The 24,407-nt window shown below is 46.5% G+C and overlaps 1 protein-coding gene across 1 annotated transcript in view; it reads left to right on the forward strand.

Annotated features, from left to right (window-relative positions):
* LOC146829670 (transforming growth factor beta activator LRRC32-like) overlaps positions 1–22,544 on the forward strand; it is a 56,731-nt gene extending 34,187 nt beyond the window's left edge. Inside the window, exon 2 of the mRNA XM_085608343.1 lies at positions 13,553–22,544. Within this exon, the coding sequence (XP_085464469.1) occupies positions 13,553–15,517 (1,965 nt within the window). The 3' untranslated portion in view covers positions 15,518–22,544. The remainder of the gene's footprint in view (positions 1–13,552) is intronic.
* Positions 22,545–24,407: the final 1,863 nt, after the last annotated feature.

Consider the following 24,407-nt stretch of genomic DNA (forward strand, 5'->3'; position numbering starts at 1 on the left):
ATGAGACTGGTGCAGGGTCCTAATGGGCAATGCAACCACCATGTGGGACTGCCGCAAGCAGAGTGAAGTGGAGTACTGCATCCTGTCATTAGGCACTGCATCTCTAGAGGTGGCTGGGCCAACAGAACATCTTGTTCTATCTAGTGGTAGAGTTGCCACCAATTGCAGAGACAAATACTAGTCATTTGTTTATGTTTTGTTTTACTGAAAGGGACAAGTCCTGGCAGGTCAAATAAATATGTGTAAAATGCTCAGTATTTTTTTGTAACACGCCAACTATACTTCAGTTTATTCAAATTATCATTTAAAACGTATTCATACAGCTGTCAAACACTTTTTAAAAAAAACACATTTTATTGCATTTTTATAGTACCATTTGGCCGATCGCCCGACATAATCCAATGGAAATAATATATGGACATGTTACAAGACATGGGGACACCCATGGGTACCATTCTTATATAAAAAAAACAACAACAAGAAACAGAAAACTTTACGCAGACCTTCTCACCCCACCCGCATTGGCAAGCACATTGCGATACATGTGAATACCCAAAGAAAAGAAACAGTACCTCATACATTATGGCCCACAAACAACCCATGGAAATGTTTACGGGGATTGTGAAGGAAGAGGGGGGAGGACAATACCCCAGTACACCACCCATCTAGCCCATATTTTTCTATGCTTTTGGGGGCAGCCCCTCGCTTGAAACACTGCTATCACAGCGCCCATACATTGTCCAGCTCTTGTCGCCACTTTCCTATTGTTGGTGGTAAGGTACCCTTCCATAACTGCGCAATATCATGTTAGGCGATCGTGAGAGCAAGGAAAAGTAAATGCTGCTTATAGGGATTCCCACCTATGCCCTCTGTGCTATGTAGCAGGAATAGGCGAGGGTCGTATGGAAGGTCCCAGGACAGTACCTCGTTAAGGCAGGTCGAAACTCTACACCAGAAGGGCTGTAAAGCAGAGCAACTCCATACCGTATGGAGAAATGACCCCTCCTCCCTGTCGCAGCGTAGACATTGAGGGGATGCAATGACTCCCATCCTCCAGAGACGGAGACGGGTGTTATATGCAAGGTGGATATACTTTAACTGAATAAGACGGTATCTGGAGGCTACCGCAGCGCCCCGGGGACTAGCTATCGCCTCCGCCCAGTCATCATCCGTCAGGTCCGGGAGGTCATCCTGCCACGCCTTTCTCATTTTGTGAAGAGTCGTGATGGAATGTGTGGTCAGTGTTTGATAGATTTGTTGGATTTTGTGTACATCTAGATCACCCATGAGGAGGTGGCCCTCCAACGGATGAAATTCAGGGAGGTAAGGTAAGGTTGTAAGTGAGGAGGTCAAAGCATGGCGTAACTGAAGGTATCTGTAGAATTGGGTTTTATGGAGGTGGAGTAGTATAAAGTAGGCACACGCAGGCACACGCAGGCCAGGAAGCGTGGACCGAAATTGATAGCCTCCAATAGTTGGAATAAATACTCCCAGCTAAGGGAATCAAAGCCTTATCTATATCGGCTAGGAGCAGTCAAACACTAAGGGTCTTCTACATTTTGTGGTTCTGTAAGTTTAGATTTCAAAAGATGTAAAATACTGTTATTTTTACTTCTTTTTCCAATTCTTTTACTGGCAGAGACATACAAATATAGGAAAGACCAGTAATAAACTGTCAGAACCTGAGCAGGTGTTGTCTGGTGGACCATTACTGGTGTCTTCATCCGAGACATATTCTGGCTGGAGTAGAAGGAACGGCTCCGGTACACATTTCCACAGTGGCGTAGCTAGGGGGGGGGCGGTGGGGGCGGTCCGCCCCAGGCGGCACTAATTTGGGGGCGGACAAAGGTATTCAGATAAGGCTCGGCTTGCTTTCGTGGACGTTCGGGGACGGGCAGAGAAGGAATAGGACTCGGGCAATGTCCTCTTCTTTTTTGTGCTGGCAGCTGTCCCCCTCTCTTCCTATTATTCCCTCTCTTTCTGTCTTGCTCCTCACTTACTGAAAACCGTGACTTGAAGAAACGGTTCACAACCTCTTTCCTTCTTTCATTTAGTTGCTTCCCTGTGTAATGGATCCAAAAAAGAAACACACTCTTGCGGGAAATGCCCTTTTTCTGACATTTTTCTATTCCAAAGTGCAGCGGGATGGAGAGAAATAGAAGGTTTTAAATATGAAAAATAAATACATAACTAAATAAAGCAAGACAGAGTGGTTGCAAAGTGGCCAGATTGGTTTTATTTACATCCAAATGCATCAGCATCACTTTACAGACTTTGCAGTGAAGCGCTACTTTTGTTTTCTCGTCTTTCTTTGAACTGCATTGTTCTCCCCAGGTGGGGAAGTGCACCATTCCTGGAGGTACTACAATACCTGGTTGATGGATGGATTGGAAAACAAAGGGGCAGATTTATGAGGTTTTGCCGTAGGGAAGCGCAGCAGGCCTTCCTGCTGCGCTTCCCTACGGCAAAAGAAAAGGGCAGGGATGCGCCGTATCTATAAAATGCGGCGCATTCCTGTCCTTTTCCCCTGCGCCGGCGCACAATGGGCTGCCTGCGCCAACGCAGGCACCTCTGCACCATGGTGCCAGGGTGCCTGCGTTACGGAGATGAATATTTTTGTACAGGAAGGGAAACCTTTCTGTACAAAAATAATCACAAGAGGTTTTTCCTCTTTGTATGGGTGCTGCAGAATGCAGCACACATAGAAAAAGGAAAAACGAGGAGAAATAAAGATATTTCTCCCCGTTGCGCCTCCCTTACGCCTCCCCTGGGGAGGCGTAAGCTTTTGGTGCTGCCTCAGATTTACGATTTCTCGTAAATCTGGGTCAGTGTCAAAAGGCCATGGATGTTGCTGGGAACGCCCCCAGCAACACCCATTGCACGCCCCTTTAACGCAGAACACTGCGTTAAAGGGACTGATATTTATGAGGCAGCATTAAGCCAAAAAAAGTGGCTCAGTGCTGCCTGATAAATATCACCCAGGCTTCTGCGCCACAGAACGTCACAAAAAGTGACGTTCCGATGGCGCAACGGGCCTCATAAATCTGCCCCAAAATGTGTACCATGGCTCTGTGTTTATGGATGTGGTCTTTTTAAACCATACTGCTTACGTTTATTAAGGATATAAGCAATGGACATTGAAACGGTTCCCTTCAGGGCCCTGTAGTCATGTCCTTAACTTTTCAGGTAAAACCACTCGCTGATTTCTGAATAGTGAGTGAGAGATCGTTAAGGTAACCATGTTGTGTCTGCTTACATTTCACATGCTTTACTTAATCTTGCATTCCCTATGAGTGTTTGCTTTTACTTTTTTTTTTAAGGCAGCATATTACTCTTATCAAGTGCATAATTTGAATTGAGCCACATCCAAGTGTTTATAGCGGGCACAATTAGGTTGTAGCTGAAGGCAGTGCGAGTTTCTCTCAGTGGGGCAGTATGGTGTTCAGTGGGGGAGAGGATGTGGCACTATGGCCAGAGCTGTCGAATTTGGAACTGGGGAACTGGGTTCAGCCTTCATGACCAGTCCACCAGACCACTCTACTGAGGGAGCATATTCCCATGCTAGACCTTACAAGGCCCCACTAGACCTTAGAAGGCTTGATGTCTTAGCACAAGCAGGTGTACCTTAGTGGTGTCAATTGTGAGTTAACCTTGAAGGCCTGTCCACCACAATCCATACTGAAGTTCATCTCCAGTCTTGCGGGCAGGCCTACGAAGCAGCACACCCTAGAGCAACAGTGATCCAGTCACTGTGACTCTGTCACTGAGGTCACATGAACCTTGAGCAGGTTAGGGCGGTGCAAACGGTGTGACCGCACTGGGTACCTATTTCCGGTGGGTGCGTAGTGATTGCAAGTATATTATGGTTTAAAAAAAACTTGCTGCCACCTTCCTGGCCTCCAGCAATTTTCAGAAATAATAAAAATGTCATGATAACTTCGGTGATTAATGTTCTTCCTAGAGAGAGATCCGAGTTTTGTCTAGTGGAAGGGTTGACTCCTGGAAAGGTAGCATAGAGGGTTAATATGCCTGCTGCAAAGAACATGTACCATGCAGATCACAAAGTGCACTGCTTTAATGGGGGGACCATGATGAATGGTCATTTAATGTCAGCTGTAGATGATGGATACCTGAACAGTGTCATGTATGTGCATGTTTGCATTGTGCGAAGGGGATTACCAGGTAATTGTTCACGCAGCTCTCTGATGGATGTCACATGCGGTTTTTCTGAGTCCCCAGATAGATCATGCAGTCTGTGTGTTCTCTTTTGTACTGCCAGTCACCGGTGTATTCAACTGTGTAGCCTTGGACCGTGTCATGTATGTGCATGTAACTTGCATGATCGAGGTAACTATTAGCGGCGATACTACGTGTCTCTCGGTCTTCTTACAAGTGCTTGCCGTCCTTTTTCCCCAGCAACCCCTCCCCCCCAGGGGCGGCAATCTGAGGGATAGCCCCGGGCGCCACAAGCTCTAGCTACGCCTCTGCATTTCCACTGCCACATCTTCTGCCTCGACTTCTGAAGAAGATCAGGACAGACTGGGCCCAGGTGATTCTTATGATCCCAGACTGGCCAGAACGCCTGAGCATTTGGCCTCCCAACAAGAAACCACTTCGGGAGGACCTTATGTCTCAACAACAGGGAAGGATCCTCCATCAGTCTCCAAACCCTACACATTCATGCATGGAAGCTAAGAGAGTGAGTAGTTGATGGAGGTGCTTTGCAGGCAGACCCCCTTCCACGAAGGGCATTTATGCTGCTGTCTAGGACAAATGTGTTGCTTGGTGTGGTGCCCAACACACTGACTGAGCCAAACTTTCGGACATTCTTTTGTGTGTTCTTTATTTTGCCCAGCAAGGCCTTGTGGTGGGCATAGAGTAATGTTATTTGTCTCACTTTCAGCTTTTCTGTGTTTACCTCACCAGCTGTCTTTGTTTAAGTCACTGTTTGTGATGCATTTTCTGAAAGGTTGACTCACATGTTTCTCCCGAAGCATTTGTTATGCCTCAATGGGACTCAACTTGACCTTGACATTTCTCATGGGCATGTCCTTTGAGCGTACCCGAAAACTGACGGGTTCCTTTCCCTCAAAAATCCCTGGGAAACGTACTTGAACAATCAGGTCGTATTGGGTATTCATCCCAATCATTAGTGTACATAAGTTTCCTTTTTTCACACGTTTTTGCAGTAGCGCATATGGTCCATATGGTCCTGATGAGAGCTTGGACTCCCTAGTCCAGTAGCCGAAACATGTAGACCGACACTCTGACAGTTATTTGTTAAGCTGTCCACGCACTGTTTTTAAAGTGGCATCAAGACAGCACCAGAATAAAATTGTTTGTGTTTTGATAGCCATTTTTAATAGCACTTTTTCCTTTTATATTCTTGGCACTGCAAACCATCACCCCATCTTCGGCACCCACGACTGGGACTACCATATAACCACCATAATCACCTAAGTGGTTGGTTGTTATGGTTCAGTTCAGAGTTCCCAGATGATGAATAGCCACCTTGGTGGGTGATGGGAACTCAACCCCTTTTTGGGTAAACCCCAGATGGTTTTCACTCAATTGAATATATCAGGTTTTCACACAGAACTTTTAGACCCACAGTATTTTTTGGTATGATGTTTGTTGATTGGGGATTTATACTGTAGTTGGTCTCTAAACCTATCCCTCGGACCCCCCCTACCCACACTCTCCCTTCTTGTGTAGGGTTTTTTGTACCATGTCCTTTGAGCGCCTGTTCCTTAAGGCTTTTGAATCTTAAAACTGCCTTCCTCTAGAATTCTTTTTAAGAATGAAATGATCAGTTCTCATTGTCTGCCCGAGTACATCAGGATTGCCTGCGGAACAAACATCATTTGTTTTATAATGCTCAACACAAAGATACATATTACATTTTGTAGACACTTGACATACATTATTTTCGCGTAAATATGCACACACATATACTCAATGCACACATAGGAACATAACAAGACAGTTTTGCTTGTTTATCCTTGTCCGTCGACGCGCGTCTTTAAGGATGGAGGTATTTATCTACTTATTTTGTTCATAATCCACCTGTAGCTAATCCAAAAGAGCACAAAGTAGGTCGGAGAAGCCTCTGTTCATTTACTTGCTTCTTGTTTAAAAATGTATGAGTCCAAAGTCCATTTGACCCATAGAGATTCCTCCAAATTATAAAGGTCAATGTGTTTCGGCCATATTAAATGTGGGCGTCCTCAGGACCAAAGAAAGACATGCTTGTGTATTTCTGCTTAGCGCTAGCGATGCTCTCTGTTGCCTGTTGTGTTCGAACGTGTCTTATCGCTGCTACAGCTGGCAATCGCTGGGTATCTTCCTTACCTCCTAACAGAGAAATCTTAGGCCGGTGCCAAAAAGCCTCTCCATGACTCCCTTATGTCGTGTAAGCCATACACTACTCCAGACCAAAGTGTGTCAGTAAAGGTGAAGTTCAGCGATACTTAGAAGCTATCAGACGCGTTCCATCACAATAGCATATGGGGGCATTGACTCCAGTGCTGTGCGCAGATCTCTGCAGCAAGTTCATGATCCCACCGAGCTGTCATCTCATTTCAGTACACCATCACTTCCACTGCCTGCACCTCAAATCCTCTTGCCGGACCCGTCCCCTGTTCTAGCCATTCTCTGGTCGCCAGGACCTATATCATGAGAACCCTACTTTTTTCTAGCATTTCTCTGGTTAGGGAACACATTTTTATATTAAATCATTATTCCATACATGACTCGCTTCCCTACACACGTCTCTTAAGGAGTGCTATGCTTGTCCTATGCTTGTTTGGGTTACATGGGCCTGGGTCTTTTAGATGTAGGTTTCGGTTTGGTGTGCTTGCTACTATGTGCTGTGTACTAGGTGCTGTTTCGTAGGCGCATGACCTTGGTGAGTTATGCTACTCTGAGTTACTTTACTTACTTTCATGATTTGCATTGGACAGTAAATCCCACCACAACACTTTGGGCTTGGTTTGCACCACTTTTGTGACTCAAACCCAGCACAAGGTGTTGGTAAATCTGCCCCTATCTATGGATGTATGTGGTGTAAATCAGCCCTGAAACCCAGGGCCACAGTTCAAACGATGTCAGCCAATGACTAGCCACCGAGTTTCATCCAGCAAGGGAGGCATCAGTAGAGCTATAGATGTCAATTAGGGATAGCCAGGGATGGCATTTGTTACCATACTCCTGGCATGGCTCTTACTACACCTGGCCCCAAAACCATGTTTACTCCCTCTGGTTTCCACTCCTTGCTCTTTCCAACACTTCTCAAATAGGTTATTGAGGGGTTACTTTTGGGATAAGGGGTCAACCCTGTGATGTCATTGGCACGTCAACGGCTGCCAGATCTCACTTCCGCTGCCCCATCATGTCCATGTTTAGGGTGTGCATTGGGTTAGGGCCCTCCGCTCTCCAACAGCGGTTTGGAGCTAGAGATATGGCCTGCACTAGGCTGTGGTGAGAAATGGAAATGTGTAAGGGTGACTCTGCAAGGACCACGGACGTCGGTGTCAGGACCGGGGATCCGCTGCAGGCCTCCTCCCGTGTCCTCTTATCGGGGTGGGACCTTCTCGTTGGAGCCTCTATGAAGCAGGATGTGGTAATGCTGGAGCTGGGCTGTGGTTAACCCCTGAGGAGAGAGGAGAGAAGCTGTAGCAGGGCTGGTGCACACACACAGAGCAGGGTCTATCTAATAACGAGACTGTGGCTCAGGGGGGGGCAGCGCTGGCATCTACTGTCACCTACCCAAGGGTACTCAGGTACTGAGACTTCAATCACAGCCATTGATCGGCTAATGGGTGAGTTTTCAGTGCTTTGCGCATATGAAGGTGGTCAGTATGAAATCAGACACTAAGGGGAACCTCGTTCAACTGAACAGCAAGGTGTCAAAAGGAATGTTCACCAAACGGGATCTGCCTGACATGGGAGACACGCGGGGGGCATAGAGAAGAGGAAAGACTCAGACCACGAGCGTGAAGATACATGGGGCCTGCAGCAAGAACAGCACCATTCTTGTGGAGAATTGATCTCTTAACAGGAAGCCAATTTAATAAACTTAGCCTGAGGGAGATGAGATCACATTTCCACTGCCCAAAACATATTCGAAGGACCTGAGTGAACACCATTGCCTCGATCTAGCATAATTTAGGGATATGGTGCCTCGAAGGGCCTGAATGAACACCATTGTCTCAGTCTATCATAGCATGGAAGATGTGTCGCTTCGAAGGACCTGGATGAACGCCATTGCCTAAATCTAGCATAGCCTGGAGAATATGCTGCCTCGAAGGAGCTGAATGAACACCATTGCCTTAATCTAGCATAGCCTGGAGGATGTGGTGCTTCGAAGGTCCTGAATGAACGCCATTGCCTCAATCTAGCAAAACTTGGAGGATATGGTGCCTCAAAGGACCTGAATGAACACCATTGCCTAAATCTAGCATAGCCTGGAGAATATGCTGCATCGAAGGACCTGAATGAACACCATTGCCTCAATCTAGCAGAACCTGGAGGATATGGTGCCTCAAAGGTCCCGAATGAACACCATTGCCTCAATCTAGCATGACTTGGAGGACATGGTGCCTCGAAGGACCTGAATGAATGCCATTGCCTCAATCTAGCATAGCCTGAAGGATCTGGTGCCTCGAAGGTCCTGAATGAACACCATTGCCTCAATCTAGCATAGTTTAAGGATATGGTGCCTCGAAGGACCTGAATGAATGCAATTGCCTTAATCTAGCATAACCTGGAGGATATGGTACCTCGACGACCTGAATGAACGCCATTGCCTCAATCTAGCTAGCATGGAGGATATGGTGCCTCGAAAGGTCTGAATGAACGCCATTGCCTCAATCTAGCATAGCCTGGAGGATATGGTACCTCGAAGTACCTGAATGAACGCCATTGCCTCAATCTAGCATAGCATTGAGGATATGGTGCCTCAAAAGACCTGAATGAACACCATTGCCTCAATCTATCATAGCATGGAGGATACGGTGCCTCAGAAGACCTGACTGAATGCCATTGCCTAAATCTAGCATAGCCTGGAGGATATGGTGCCTTAAAGGACCTGATTGAACACCATTGCTTAATCTAGCATAGTTTAAGGATATGGTGCCTCAAAGGACCTGAATGAACGTCATTGCCTTAATCTAGCATAACCTGGAGGATATAGTGCCGCAAAGGATCTGAATGAACTCCGTTGCTGTAATCTAGCATAACCTGGAGGATATGGTGCCTCGAAGGACCTGAATGAGCACCATTGCCTCAATCTAGCATAGGTTGGAGGATATGGTGCCTCGAAGGACCTGAATGAACACCATTGCCGCAATCTAGCATAGCCTGAAGGATATGGTGCCTCGAAGGACCTGAATGAGCACCATTGCCTCAATCTAGCATAGGTTGGAGGATATGGTGCCTCGAAGGTCCTCAATGAACACCATTGCCTCAATCTAGCATAGCTTAAGGAAATGGTGCCTCGGAGGACCTGAATGAACACCATTGCCTTAATCTAGCATAACCCGGATGAAATGGTGCCTCGAAGGACCCGAATGAACGTCATTGCCTTAATCTAGCATAACCTGGAGGATATAGTGCCTTGAAGGACCTGAATGAACACCATTGCCTCAATCTATCATAGCATGGAGGATATGGTGCCTTGAAAGACCTGAATAAACACCATTGCTTAATTTAGCATAGCTTGGAGGATATGGTGCTTCGAAGGACCTGAATGAACACCATTGTCTCAATCTAGCACAACCTGAAGGATATGGTGCCTCAGAGGACCTGAATGAACACCATTGCCTTAATCTAGAATAACCTGGAGGATATGGTGCCTCGAAGGACCTGAATGAACGTCATTGCCTTAATCTAGCATAACCTGGAGGATATAGTGCCTCAAAGGATCTGAATGAACACCGTTGCTGTAATCTAGCATAACCTGGAGGATATGGTGCCTCGAAGGATCTGAATGAGCACCATTGCCTCAATCTAGCATAGGTTGGAGGATATGGTGCCTCGAAGGACCTGAATGAAAACCATTGCCTCAATCTAGCATAGCCTGAAGGATATGGTGCCTTGAAGTTCCTGAATGAACACCATTGCCTCAATCTAACATAGCTTAAGGATATGGTGCCTCAAAGGACCTGAATGAACGTCATTGCCTTAATCTAGCATAACCTGGAGGATATAATGCCTCAAAGGATCTGAATGAACACCGTTGCTCTAATTTTGATTTGATTTGATTTAAAAATGTATAAAGTGCACGTATGCCCATGGGCGTCTTGGCGCTACATAGAGACAAAGGTACCCGGGGAACATCACGGCTTGGTCTGAGTAGTGGAGAACAGCCAGGTTTTTACCTCTTTTCTGAATGACAGCATGGAGGGACTATTTTTGATTGTGATTGGGAGGATGTTCCAGTTCCTTGCTGCGTGTAGCAGAAAACTTCTGCCCCCCCCACCTGACCTGTTTGTATCTAGGGATCTGGATTAGTTTAGCTTGGCTGGAACGAAGATTGCTGGATGGCTCATACAGTCGAAAATGGGTTTTTTAAAACTGAGAGCCGCTCCCATGCAGGGCCTTATAAGCCAAGCATACAGACTTAAATTGTATTATTTTTCCCATTGGGAGCCAGTGTAGGGATCTTAGTCGGTGTGAAATCGGCTCAGACCTGGGGATGTCCAGAATCAATCTAGCCGCTGCATTTTGCAGGCGTTGTAGTTTTGCTAGGTGCTGAGCCTGTATCCCAGCATATAGAGCGTTTCCGTAATCTAGCCTTGATAAGGCCAGGGCTGTTACCACCGTTTTGCGAGAATCTACGGGGATAAATGGCAGGAGCTTCTTAATAATTTTCAGAATACACCAAATAGTTGATGCCTGTTTATTGGACTGGGCGTCAAAAGTCAATTTATTGTCTAGTAGGACGCCCAGATTTTTCACTTTATTTACTAGCAGTGGGCAATGGCCTAGGCTGAGTGGCCACCACTCCGGGGACCAAATTTCCATGTCAGTGCCTAGCAGCCTGACTTCACTTTTGTCTCCATTCAGTTTTAAACAATTACTCTGCATCCAGTGATTGACTCGTATCATGCAGTTTTGACATTTTTCTGCCGTCTCTTTGACATTATATTTGATCGACACCACTATTTGGGTGTCGTCAGCTAATGTAGCATAACCTGGAGGATATGGTGCCTCCAAGGACCGGAATGAACACCATTGCCTCAATCTAGCATAGCCTGAAGGATATGGTGCCTTGAAGGTCCTGAATGAACACCATTGCCTCAATCTAGCATAGTTTAAGGAATTGGTGCCTCGGAGGACCTGAATGAAAACCATTGCCTTAATCTAGCATAACCTGGATGGAATGGTGCCTCGAAAGGCCTGAATGAACACCATTGCTTAATCTGGCATAGCCTGAAGGATCTGGTGCCTCTAAGGTCCTGAATGAACGCAATTGCCTTAACCTAGCATAGCCTGGAGGATATGGTACCTCAAAGGACCTGAATGAACGCCATTGCCTCAATCTAGCATAGCATGGAGAATATGGTGCCTTGAAAGATCTGAATGAACACCATTGCTTAATTTAGCATAGCTTGGAGGATATGGTGCTTCGAAGGACCTGAATGAACATCATTGCCTCAATCTAGAATAACCTGGAGGATATGGTGCCTCGAAGTACCTGAATGAACGTCATTGCCTTAATCTAGCATAACCTGGAGGGTATAGTGCCTCAAAGGATCTGAATGAACCCCGTTGCTCTAATCTAGCATAACCTGGAGGATATGGTGCCTCGAAGGACCTGAATGAGCACCATTGCCTCAATCTAGAATATGTTGGAGGATATGGTGCCTTGAAGGACCTGAATAAACACCATTGCTTCAATCTAGCATAGGTTGGAGGATATGGTGCCTCGAAGGACCTGAATGAACACCATTGCCTCAATCTAGCATAGCCTGAAGGATATGGTGCCTCAGAGGACCTGAATGAACACCATTGCCTCAATCTAGTATAGGTTGGAGGATATGGTGCCTTGAAGGTCCTAAATGAACACCATTGCCTCAGTCTAGCATAGTTTAAGGAAATGGTGCCTCGGAGGACCTGAATGAACACCATTGCCTTAATCTAGCATAACCTGGAGGATATGGTGCTTCGAAGGACCTGAATGAACGTCATTGCCTTAATCTAGCATAACCTGGAGGATATAGTGCCTTGAAGGACCTGAATGAACGCTATTGCCTTAACCTAGCATAGCCTAGAGGGTATAGTACCTCGAAGGCCAAGCCCACATGTAGCAAAACAGAGTATTTTGAGGATCTTCTTGAGAGTCCTCAAAAGACGGATCCAGGTGGAAGCAATTCTATGAATTTGAGGTTTAAAGGTAAGTGGAGACTCAGAGTAGAGCTGGGCTGCTTGCGTTTTTGTCTGGGAGGGAAGAGATATAGTTGAGCAGGACACTAGCAGGTGGCCCTAAAAAGAAGTGGAGGGAGAGGCGCAAAGCACCGCAGCATTATCTGAATTAAGTTTCAGATTGGGGGTTGCCATCCTCTCTGAGACCTCTACCATTCAGGTTTGAAAGCATCAGCAGTGCCCCCTGCCATGTTAGGGGACGGGTGGGCTTAGTGTCGTCAGCGTTAGGATACAAAGAGAAGCTGAAGTATCTCACCACCAGCCGTGTAGGCATTACATACCTTTGGATTTAAGATTAGTGTCTTTCATCTGAAATGTTAATGGCTGAATGGGAAATGATGTGAGAAGACTGCAAACGGGGGCAGACACAAGCAGAAATGGTAACATGAGTTATCCCATGTCCAGTGTAATTAGACAATCAAGTCTTGTTTATATACTTTGCACTGTTGCCAGTCCAGTTGTATATCTCTGATAGCAAAAGCTAAACAAACCAAAAAGAGTAAGAGAAAAAAAGGACTGCATGAGCTGTTGATGCCTGGCCTGGAACAATGAAGGTATGTTGAAATAAAACATCAGGTAGTGCCTTTGCTTTAAAAAACTCCTCTTCTCACTACTTTTCTAATGATTTTGGACAGATGCCCGCAGAAGGAAGTAGGGAAAAGTAGTTTGCGACCTTACATAGAACAAGTTCAGAGAGTCCTGTTGTTCCATGCAAGGCATGAGTAGGACATGCAGTCCAGTGAATTCTGGCAGTTTGGACATTGTTCATTACACAACAGAAGAACAGGTATCTGAATGCAAAGGAAACAACTCCACCGAAGATCTCAGAATTGCACCAGTTTTGATGTACAACTTATAGCAATAAAGAGTTACACAAAGTACCACACAAGAAGCATGTAAACATCAGACATAGGCACTCAGCCCACAGCAAACAAGGCATCGTCACACATATTGATTAATGCTGAAGCCAAAGGGGGTATGCGTAAGGTTATGCAACTATGTACTTGGAAGTTCACATTACACGAAGAGCATGTATCTGAAAGTGAGTAGGTGCATATGCCTACTTTATTCACTGTGGTTGATGGACTGTGAGCTTCATCTCTTTGTTGTCTTCATTTCTTTGCAGAGCAGAACTAAAGTGATCTGCCGTGGTCAGAACCTGCGCTACCTACCCCATGATCTGCGGACTAATGTGAAGACCCTTGACATCTCCCACAACTTTGTACAAACTCTAAGTGCCAAGGCCATGGGAACTCTGCATGCATTGGAGCATCTCACTCTCAGCTACAACAACTTGGTCACTATAGAGGCAGAAGCCTTTCGAGCAGCACCACAGCTCCAGTCCCTCACCCTGGCTTCAAACTTCCTCGACAGAGAGCATCTATCGAACAGCCTAGCATTCAGGTCATTGCGCAGCTTGAAAACGTTGGACCTCTCAGCAAATAACCTAGACAGTGAGATGGTGGCCTCCTACTTGGCCAACTCAACATCTTTGAAAGAGCTCAACCTCTCCTGGAACAAGATGCCGAAGCTGTCTTTTGAGCTCTTCCGTGGAGCGCCACATCTGAGGATCATCAACCTCACCAGCTGCTTAGTCCTGGAGATAGATGTGGGGACCTTTGAGAGCTTGATAGAACTGCATGAGCTCATCCTCGCCAAGAACCACCTCCGCTGTATTGCTAGCTTCAACCTCCCACAACTCCGGGTTCTCAATCTGAGCTCCAATGCATTGGAGATCTTTGTCGCCGGCGAGACTGAAGAACACCATGAGCTCCAGGTGCTGGACCTGAGCAACAACCGCCTGCGCCACTTCCCAGCACTGCCCATAGCGCACGGCATTCAACACCTCAACTTATCTGGCAACCGCATGGGCTCTCTGGTGCCAAAGCCAGCAGAAGGAGAGGAACTTTCTGACACTGCACTGTGGTACGACGACACTTCATGGCATGACTTGTCCTATATGATGCTAAGTAGAGCTGCGCTGTCATCACTAACACACTTAGACCTCAGCTGGAACAGGCTGACTTCCTTCCCGATTTATTTCCTGCATAATTTGAACAGGCTCCAGATTCTGAGCATGGCTATGAATTGTCTTCAGGATCTCACCCCCGACTCCAGAGCTGGCAGCATGTCACTACGGGGGGATGTCAAGCAACTGGCATGGCATATGCTAAAACTTGAGTCCTTAAGTAACCTGAATCTCCGTGGTAATGACATACAAGTAGTACCACGACGGCTCTTTGAGGTCACGCCAAAACTTGAGATCTTGGACCTTGCTCAGAACAGCATTATGCTTTGTGTGAACGCAAACACAGAAAGGAATGATCTCAGCTGTACATCCCTGTCTGGGCTAACCAGCCTTAAGCACCTGAGTTTACATGCCAATGGAATGCGCGTGGTGCCTCCTCACACGTTCAACGGAACCGCACTGAGCTCGTTGGACCTCTCTGAAAACGAAGGACTGGACTTGAGCAGGGACTCACTAAGGGGCTTGGAACATTCCCTTCAGACACTCTCTTTGAGAGGAAACCAGCTCCACTCCAGCAACATAGTCATTCCCTGCCTCAAAGCACTCCTTGTGTTGGACTTGTCGGCCAACCAGATGGACCTGCTGCCACCCAGCCTGGAGTGTGCGCCCGTTGAAAGGCTGGACGTGCGTAACAATTGCCTAGAATTGTTCCAGCATCAGGTGGCAGAGAGCTTGGCTGGAACCCTGGTGTCCCTGTTTATTAGTGGCAACCCACTTAAATGCTGCCACCTTGCCTGGCTGGAGCGCCTTCAGGCAGCAAAAGTGAATGTGCTTGATCTGGCAGAAGTAGAGTGTGTGCCGGACCACATGAGTGGAGTCACACTCGTAAGAGTCAACAGTAATCCGAAGGGGCTCTGCCATCACCCAGTTGGTCCTGGCTATCTCTTGGCAGCCATACTGGTTCCCCTCGTTCTGCTCTGTGGCATGGGTGTCTATCTGAAAAAAGGGAGGTCATCAAAGGCCCTGAGTTTCAGGGGTCACAAGGTGGCCTCTTCATCTTACCAGCCATCCACTGAGAAGAAAGTAGAAGGGGCTCCAACAGATAGAATGACCAAATTTTAGAACATGGCAAGGAATGTATAGGAGCTTTTCAGCAGCAGCAGGATTTGGGTCTGATTTAGAGTTGAGTGCTACTAGAAATGCAAAAGTAATTTCTTCCCCATATGTCGAACCTTCACCATAGGAATTACCATTGCCAACCATTACCAGTCTACAGCAGAGCAGTGGTAATTCCTTCGGCAGAGAATCCTCTCGTGCAAATGACGTTTTTGAAGGAAATTACTGTATTTTGGATTATGACTAATTACTGCCCCCTCTAGTATAGACCCAAAGGGCAGATTTACTAAGGTTTCACCCAACGCAACACAACGCAACAAGGCAATTTTCTGCTCTGCGTTGCGTGAAAGGGAGAGAGCAGACATGCATTATATCTACTAAGATATGGCCCTCTTCTGCTCCGTCCATGCGCTGGCGCACTGTGTGCTGCCTAACTCCAATGCAGGCACCTTTGTGTCATGTTGCAAGGGCACATGCGTTAAGGGAAGAATTGTTTTTGTGCAGGAAGGCACACCTTCCTGCACAAAAACAATCCTGAAAGGCATTTTGTAGCATGCATACAAGAGGAAGTAACAATGAGAAATACCAATATTTCTTATCATTACGCCTGGGTCGGGAAGTTCACCGTTATAGCACAATCTCAAGTTTACAGACCGCAGTAAATCTGGGATTGCGTCAAAATCCAAAGGCGGATGCATGGGAACCCCCTTGCTCCACCCATAGAACGCCTCCCTGCTGCAAGGTGACGCAATGCAGCGATATGTGCCACCTTGCATCACTTTGTATTTACTAAACCACGCAGAGATACACAGGTAAATCTCAATTAAGGACTTGCGTTTCCTAGCGACAACTAGCGTCACACAAGGGTAACGCAAGCCCTTAGTACATCTGCCCCCAAACCTCTCTCACTACAGGTCTCACAGTTATAGTAGTCTTTCTGAAAGGCGATGAACATGCCTGTTCGATCTGTGTCGCGTCCATGTCCAGTTTGATATATTAAAGGTGTAGTTTTACCAACATGTTTCTTGGCACTGAATGGCCAAAGAACTACATGACAGAATGTTCCAGTCATGGTCCTCATTTGAGGGTCTTCCGGGGTACCCCTGGTGTCTCTCCTGCTGCCCCTGGCACAGCTTTGCATCCTTTGCCCTCTGAAGGTGCACAGACTGGTCAAAGCAGCGCTTTCTGAAAGTCCAATAGCTGCAAATTGCTCTGAGGCCTGGGATCTGCCGAGGGTCTCCAGCAGCACTCCTCCAAGACCGCCCAGGTGGGCAGTAATGCCAAGCATGAGTTTGCCTAGGTTTGTGGCTTCCCACACTCTGGAGCATAGCCACCCCATGTGCAGCTGGTGCGCTGCACCGGGGCCCAGAAGAGTGAGCCCTGCACCAGCTGGAGCTGTGCCAGCATCTGACTGTGACCCGCCTCGGTTTACTTTTAGGAAGGGCGGGGCATGGAAAGGAAAGCCGCAGAGGCAGGGCCCAGGCACACAATGGGGAGTCTCTGTGGTCCACATGAGGGTGGTCTCCCTATTGTCATGGGCCAAGATGCTTTATAGCAGGATGACTGCATCGCCAGTCGCCCTATTAAACAAGCATTGGCAAAGCCAGTTGGTCACCCTTTTGGGACCCATTGGCTTTGCCAATATTTTTTAGCCATGTTGCACAGCATCCGCCAGGCTGGACAGCATCCTTGATGCTGTACAAAATGGCTAATGAAGTATTTGTAAAAGAAAAATCTTAGGGTGCAGCCGTCCTGCGTCATTTTGTAGACGCGTACACCACACATGCACATGCCTTCAAAGTGATGCAGGCACTTTTTCTCCTCTTTATTTACTGACCCAAAATGTGCTGTTAAATAAAAAAGGTGCAAAAATATTTTTTTAAAGCGAAGTAGCCAATGAGGGAAGCAACACGGGAGGAGGGGCTGAATCAAAACACAGGGCATGAGTGGGGGGAAGCAACATGGGGGTGCGGGTCGGAGGATGCAAAAATGGGGGCATGGGTGGTGGACATAGAAAAGCAAACAGGAGCGAGAGAGCAATGTGGGGCGCAGAGGAGAAAACATGTGAGAGAGCGTCGTGGAGCGGGGAGAAGCACACAGGTGAGGAAGCAACGTGGTGGGAGAGAAGCACACAAGAGCGAGCACATCATGGGGTGGGGAGAAGCACGTGGAGAGCAGAGAGAAACATGGAGCACGGGTGGAAGAGAAACTCACTAGGGAGACATCTAGAAAACACTGGCACTCTCGTGGAATATTTAAGACAAAAGACAAAAGTAGTGCTGTAAAAGGGAGCAGTGGAAGGACAGAAGTAACTTGGAAATGAGCCATGGGAGTGACAGACATACGATGGACAAGGCAAGCCATTGAAGAAGAATCAGGCAAACAATAGTGACAGGAAAGCCAACCAGTTGTAAGCACTGGGCAGACTGCCAGCCCCTCTATGTTCCTGGTAAGCCCAAAATATGTCTTTTGCAACCAGAGCGATAGCACTGCCTGGTAGGCTCAACCTAAAAACAATGCAGCTCGAGCGAGCATGAAAGGTGGCTGGCCAGTGTGGGCACCTATGTGCACAAGTGGGTAGCAGGGGCAGAGTTTAAAATGACAATAGTCCAGCGTTCAAATCTGACATTGAAGTGGGTCTTTACCAGGCCCAATATTCATGTCCTTTACAGGTGAAAACACCAATCAATGTCCTAAAGATTAGTGCAAAAATCCTTCAAGAGGCGGCCTTGCCAGTGATGCAATCGCTGTTTAGGTTTCCAATGTTTCATTTCCTCTTGAAGCGCCTTCCATGTTTTGCTGTCTCTAGATGTTCTGGTTCCATCCAACAATGGCTCTGGGATAGAGGCTCCTCTAGATGCCTGGGTGGATTTCCTTTGTGGATAGGAGTTCCTGGTAGGGCACAATCGAGAGCTCTGTAATAGAGACTACAATGAGTGCATTTTGGCAGCTCTCTCCTGCAGTCTGGCGTCTCCTAGGTACTCTCTTCATCACCCACTTAGGTAGGTGCCAGCCTACACAGACTGTGGTGTCCTCAAAGCTGTAGTGTGTGTCTTTGCTTGTTCTTGGCTAAAATCCAAGAGAAGCCTACATTATGCCTGTGTGACGTGGTCCTGGTGAAAGAGACTTTTTAAAGAAACAGATCGTCCTAAATGTGTGAGCAACAGGTGCTGATGTAAAAAAAAAAAAACTATAGTTAATCGATTGGCCGTTTCATGTGTGGCATCTTCTGACACTTCCGCTGTTCATTAAACAGCAGCAAATGTGTTAGATTTTTTAAGATAGATAAGAATGAATATATGTATTTCGTTCCACCTTTAAGACTGTTAAGCTAAAGTTGAGGCTCGCTTCTAGAAAGGGGTTTCAATGTTGCCGAATTCATAGAACATCAAACCATCTTCAGGTAATAGCACTTTTGTGAAAATGTTGGTTGGTTATAATAAATCTAGCCATGTTGTGGTATTTCTGATACCCCAGTAGAACCACCAGCAGTCCAAACCTCCATCCCATCTCTGCCTGCTCCTTCAATGACACACGTGTGCACATTAGCAGAAGCGGAATACACTTTAGGACATGGTTGCGTTGTGTGTTGTTGTTGTTACACTTGTGACGCAAAAAGATATGACAGGCTCTGCTCCTTCCTTTGTTTCACCGGGCACTGGGCATGTCCACCATTCTGCATCACTGGCATCTTTGTACATGAGCAGCAGTGCTACAATAACTAACTCTACTGCTAGGGTGAGTCATAGCAGCAGGTGCTGCTGGCAGTGCTAGAATCGCTAACTCTACTGCTAGGGTGAGTCATAGCAGCAGGTGCTGCTAGCAGTGCTAGAATAACTAACTCTACTGCTAGGGTGAGTCATAGCAGCAGGTGCTGCTAGCAGTGCTAGAATCGCTAACTCTACTGCTAGGGTGAGTCATAGCAGCAGCTGCTGCTAGCAGTGCTAGAATCGCTAACTCTACTGCTAGGGTGAGTCATAGCAGCAGGTGCTGCTGGTACTGTGCTTGGGGAGAGGATGCGGCATAGAGGCCAGTGCTGCTGGCTTTGGAACAGGGAGCCAGGTTCGAGCCCCTGCGTCAGCTCAACATCCGGTGTTACTGGGGAAATGGCTAGGGTGAGACATAGCAGCAGGTGCTGCTAGCAGTGCTAGAATAACTAACTCTACAGCTAGGGTGAGTCATAGCAGCAGGGGCTGCTGGTACTGTGCTTGGGGAGACGATGCGGCCTAGAGGCCAGGGCTGCTGGCTTTGGAACAGGGAGCCAGGTTCGAGCCCCTGCGTCAGCTCAACATCCGGTGTTTCTGGGGAAATGGCTAGGGTGAGTCATAGCAGCAGGTGCTGCTGGTCCTGTGCTTGGGGAGAAGATGCGGCCTAGAGGCCAGAGCTGCTGGCTTTGGAACAGGGAGCCAGGTTCGAGCCCCTGCGTCGGCTCAACATCCGGTGTTTCTGGGGAAATGGCTAGGGTGAGTCATAGCAGCAGGTGCTGCTGGTACTGTGCTTGGAGAGAAGATGCGGCCTAGAGGCCAGAGCTGCTGGCTTTGGAACAGGGAGCTCAACATCGGGTGTTTCTGGGGGAAATGGCTTCATCTCCCCGTACTTAGAACACCCATGAACCTGACCTTGTGTAATGTCATCTGACGCGCGTGCATGACCCTCTGAGCAGCTTCGTGTTGTATAAAAACCATACTCACCAAGTAAGAACACTATTTGTTTGCATTAATCTTAAAATGAATATCTTAACTGTGTTTTCTAAGAACACTAATGCTGGCATTATTTAGGAAGAATTCGATAGGGTTCGGGTTAATAGTATTTATTGTATTTGTTTGTGAGTACTTTCCTGCGCTGCAATGACATTTCAGGTGTTTCTATTGATTCAGCATATTCATTGATCATCCGTACTGCTGTGATGTCTTGTGTTCCAAAAGCTGATTGTTGTATCTTCTTGTAATGACAGCGATAACACATAATCAGGGTTACAGATCATCTGAATGTATTTTCTGTGTATTCATTGGGTCAAGCGATGATCAGAGGGTACATGACGTCACTTCCGCTGCCACTGGAGTGCTGGTGAATCAACATCCATGGGTCCAGGCATTTCATTCTCAAATGTAACTTGTGAAACTTCTTGCCAGCATTTGGCTTCCGCCATCTTCCTCCCGCCTTGCTTTTCCCTGACACATTTCTAGTGGAAAAGAGACAGATGTTACTTTGTTAGTTTAGATAGATGCATGTTCCCGGACATATGTTGGGTCCACTTGCCCTCTAGAGGCTACACCCACATTATGAAATGCCATGCCATGAGCGTGTGCCAGTGGCCTTCTCACTTGCCCAGTGGATGTCTCCCGTAGGCTCTCTTCCAGAACATCTTTGGGTTTCTGACTGGACTTTGTCCCTAACCCATTGCTGGGATTGTCGTATTGGATTCTACAGTGAGAAGGATCACACGGGGCCATCCTGCACCCCGTCAATATGGGGCATGTTGTGTAAGTCGTGTGGGTACAGGCATGAGGGGGCAGTGACATGGGGGGAGAGATGGATCTTGCATTAAAAACGCATCTATATACTCAGATGTACCTCACCTTCTTCAAACTATGTGGTGGCAACAGTGGCCTGGCTGATTCAACAATACAGACTCTAAAGCTTTGACGTGTGGGACAAAGAACATGCGAATAATAACCACCTCACCACCTCAGTCTTTTAGGAGGTCCAGAACTTGGGTGACCAAGAAGTGTGAAAGCAGCTAATAGCACTTCAGTGAGACAGAGGCTGCTCTGTGACTGTCTGATAGGAGAACCAGTTGTCAGCAAATCTCAGGGGGTTCCATTTGGACTTTTACATCTCCAGTCTGGTTCTGGCACACCTAGACCTGCTGTAGTGCAAATGTTAGTACATTAGCGCCTCTCTATCTAATGCATTCTAAGGTGCACCAAAGGACGCTGCCAAGGCAGTCACTAGCAACCCTTTGTTAACCCGGATATTGCTGTGCTGATTCGCAAACATTAACTTGGGACAAAGTTGCAGCAAACCAGACCATGCACGCTCCATCCGTAACATCTTATACTTGAGTGAATTTAGAGATCTCAAATTTACGATGTTTTGCTCAAGTCGAACTTGAAGATGCATCAGATATTCACAATTTTTGTCCCATTGTGAGCAATTTGGTGTATATATTTGATATGTTTTGGTCACCTCATTTTAGTATTTCTGGTTACTATTAACAGATTCTCCCCACACTTTGTTGAATAGTATATGCTACTCAGTCTCTCTCGTCCACTGGCTCCATCATTAAAGACCAAGCCCCATGCTCTAGTGTATGTTCCGCCCTGGGGCAGTGCGTGGTCCTCACAGGCTGGCATCGCCGCCTCCCCATCCCTGGGAACATTCAATGGGCACCAGTCGTAAAGGGTGGTCTTGTTTGAGGCATTATGTGAAAAGAAAGACCTCATGTAAAGTAATATAATAAGATTCATACACAATGGGGATGTATGAAAATTAGGAATGAGGCTAATAGTGAAGAACTAAGATCATTTAGAAACAAGTACATTTCAACCTTTGTGAAACTATCAAGGTGACCATCAACAAAAAAGAATAGGTGGCGGCTTTGGTAAGAGTGAGAAATAGGGTTAGGCTTAGGGCTAGTGGAGTAGTGGGTTTGGGGCAAGGGTTGGTGTTAAGCATGTGTAGGGTTTTGTTATGGTAATGATTAGATCTTTATGGCAAGGGTTAGTTTTAGTTTAATTGTTAGATTTAAGGTTAGGGTAATAGTTCATTCCATATTTTAATCATTACTACATTCTTTATCATGGTCATTGGATTTTCATTACTGTCAGTCTCATGTAAAAAAATGTAAATCGTCTATTAATTTTTATTTTTTATTCTTCACTGCTGTATTCTTTTTAATAGCTTTCAAGTTTTTCATATAGACCTGGTTTCAGACAACAATTGCCCCGATTGAAACATAACCTGGTTATTTATCTATGTGTAATGTGGAAGTCTGATTTGGTATTTATTAAATAAAATGTGAAGGTCCTTAGCTGGCATCAGGTTATGTTGTTTGCTTTTCTGCTCACCCCTTAGGGTGCTCAGATCTTGAGTTTGGTGTGTGCTGACGAGTGATGGGGCATTCTGTCCTTCGATCGATCAGGCCTGTGGTCATCCTGACAATGGGTCTTAATGCCAATTTACATTATTTTAGATGGCAAATGTTGAACACTATCCTTCAATAGTGTCCCAGCCCTGCGGCGGCATTACTCAGGGCACATCTCAAGTTATTGCTTATTGAACTCAGGTAGCACAACTATTGCTCTCACAACACAATCTAGCAAAGTTAACTCAGCAGCATAACAACTTGATAACAATTGGCACACAACAGAGCTATAGAAATTGCATATGGTACTTGGGGGGCATATTTAGATGTCCTTCACATCTAACATGGGCTTCAATTGGAATTCCATAGAGCATATTAGCAAGCCCATCATCGCCATTTTAGCGGTAGTTTTCTGCCGCTAAAGCGGCGATAATTTTATCGCCTGTCTTGATAATATGCCCCTTGGATTCTAAAAATCATTCACTAAAGTGTAGCAAGTTCAATTAGCCGGAGGAGCAACTTAACCAACTCTGACTGAAGGTAGCGGGAGTTGAAAACTCTCATGACCCCCCTATATGCTGCATGAACCCAAAACAAAGGTTTGAGCTCCGTTTAGACCCGCCCAGCTGATTTTTACAGTAGCACCAATAACACTGGGTGCTTGGGCCGAAGATGACCCCTATCATCATATGATGTGCCTTTCGTATTTGAGTGCCTTCTCCTTCAGTATTCCACAGTCTGCCTGTTGTCTTTACCTGCACCTCCTCTGCCCTACGAGTACCCACACTCTACGCTGTTGTTGCCTTTCAACGTGACTATGAAATACTGTTATGAGTGGAACACCCCAGCCAGCTAAACACCCTGTCCTTCTGTCCATGGACTCTGGAAAGCACCCTTTTCCACCAGAGACCCACAGATCAAGGCACAAGTCCTGGAAGGCAGGGCAGGGAGAATGCTCGGTGCCAGAGCCCAGGGTCCACCTGGAATCAGGTGAGTGCAGCTGCTTATGAAAGAGGTGGTAGGTGTGGGGCCCTAGCTACACATGCCAATATGTGGGATTATGTATTGTGGGTGGGAAAGTGGTATACAGAGCATGGGAGACATACATGACTCATGTAAAAGTAGAGTTATATGTTGTGTGTCGTTAATTGTCCTCTTCACAGACCCCAGGTGCCACAGGAAATATATGTTTGTCTTATCATGCGAGTAAAACTGGTCCCAAGGGTTGCATTGTACTGCAAAGAGAATCTCTGCCTGTGTCATGCCTGCAGCCCGCTGGTGGTAAAACTCACATTTTTACTATTACCCCAAGAATCTTGGAATGAAACAAGAGTTCTGTGCCCTGCATCCTAAAGTTTGTGATACGAGCTTGGGATAAAGGTGATTAACTGTGTATATTTCTTATGCGAACCTCTGTATAAGAAGTATTTTTGTCCCTTACTGAAGAAGAGGAGGGAAGTTCACATTCTATCTGTAGAGGATGGGCAGTGGACGTCTCGTGGCGTTGATTGTGAAAGGTTGTGAGAGAATATGTTGCTTACTAAACAAAGAGGTTTTTCAGGCCAAATTCATCTTTTTTGTATGAGTCTCTTGTAACTACCTGGGGGGGGGATCTTGTGAGTCAGACTTCTGGGCATGTACTGGTGCACGGCTTTGTTAGTGTGGAAGAAGGGCTCATACAGTGACCTATGAGACAATGGAGAGTGGCCACAACGTGAAATGTCATGGCAAACAAAGCAACAATTTGTTCAGCTCAACTAAATGGGGCCGAATATTTTTGGGGAGGCCATCACCAGGGTATTTGCATTG

Source organism: Triturus cristatus, chromosome 5_2 (assembly GCF_964204655.1).
Source record: "Triturus cristatus chromosome 5_2, aTriCri1.1, whole genome shotgun sequence".
In the NCBI taxonomy this organism is placed as follows: domain Eukaryota; kingdom Metazoa; phylum Chordata; class Amphibia; order Caudata; family Salamandridae; genus Triturus; species Triturus cristatus.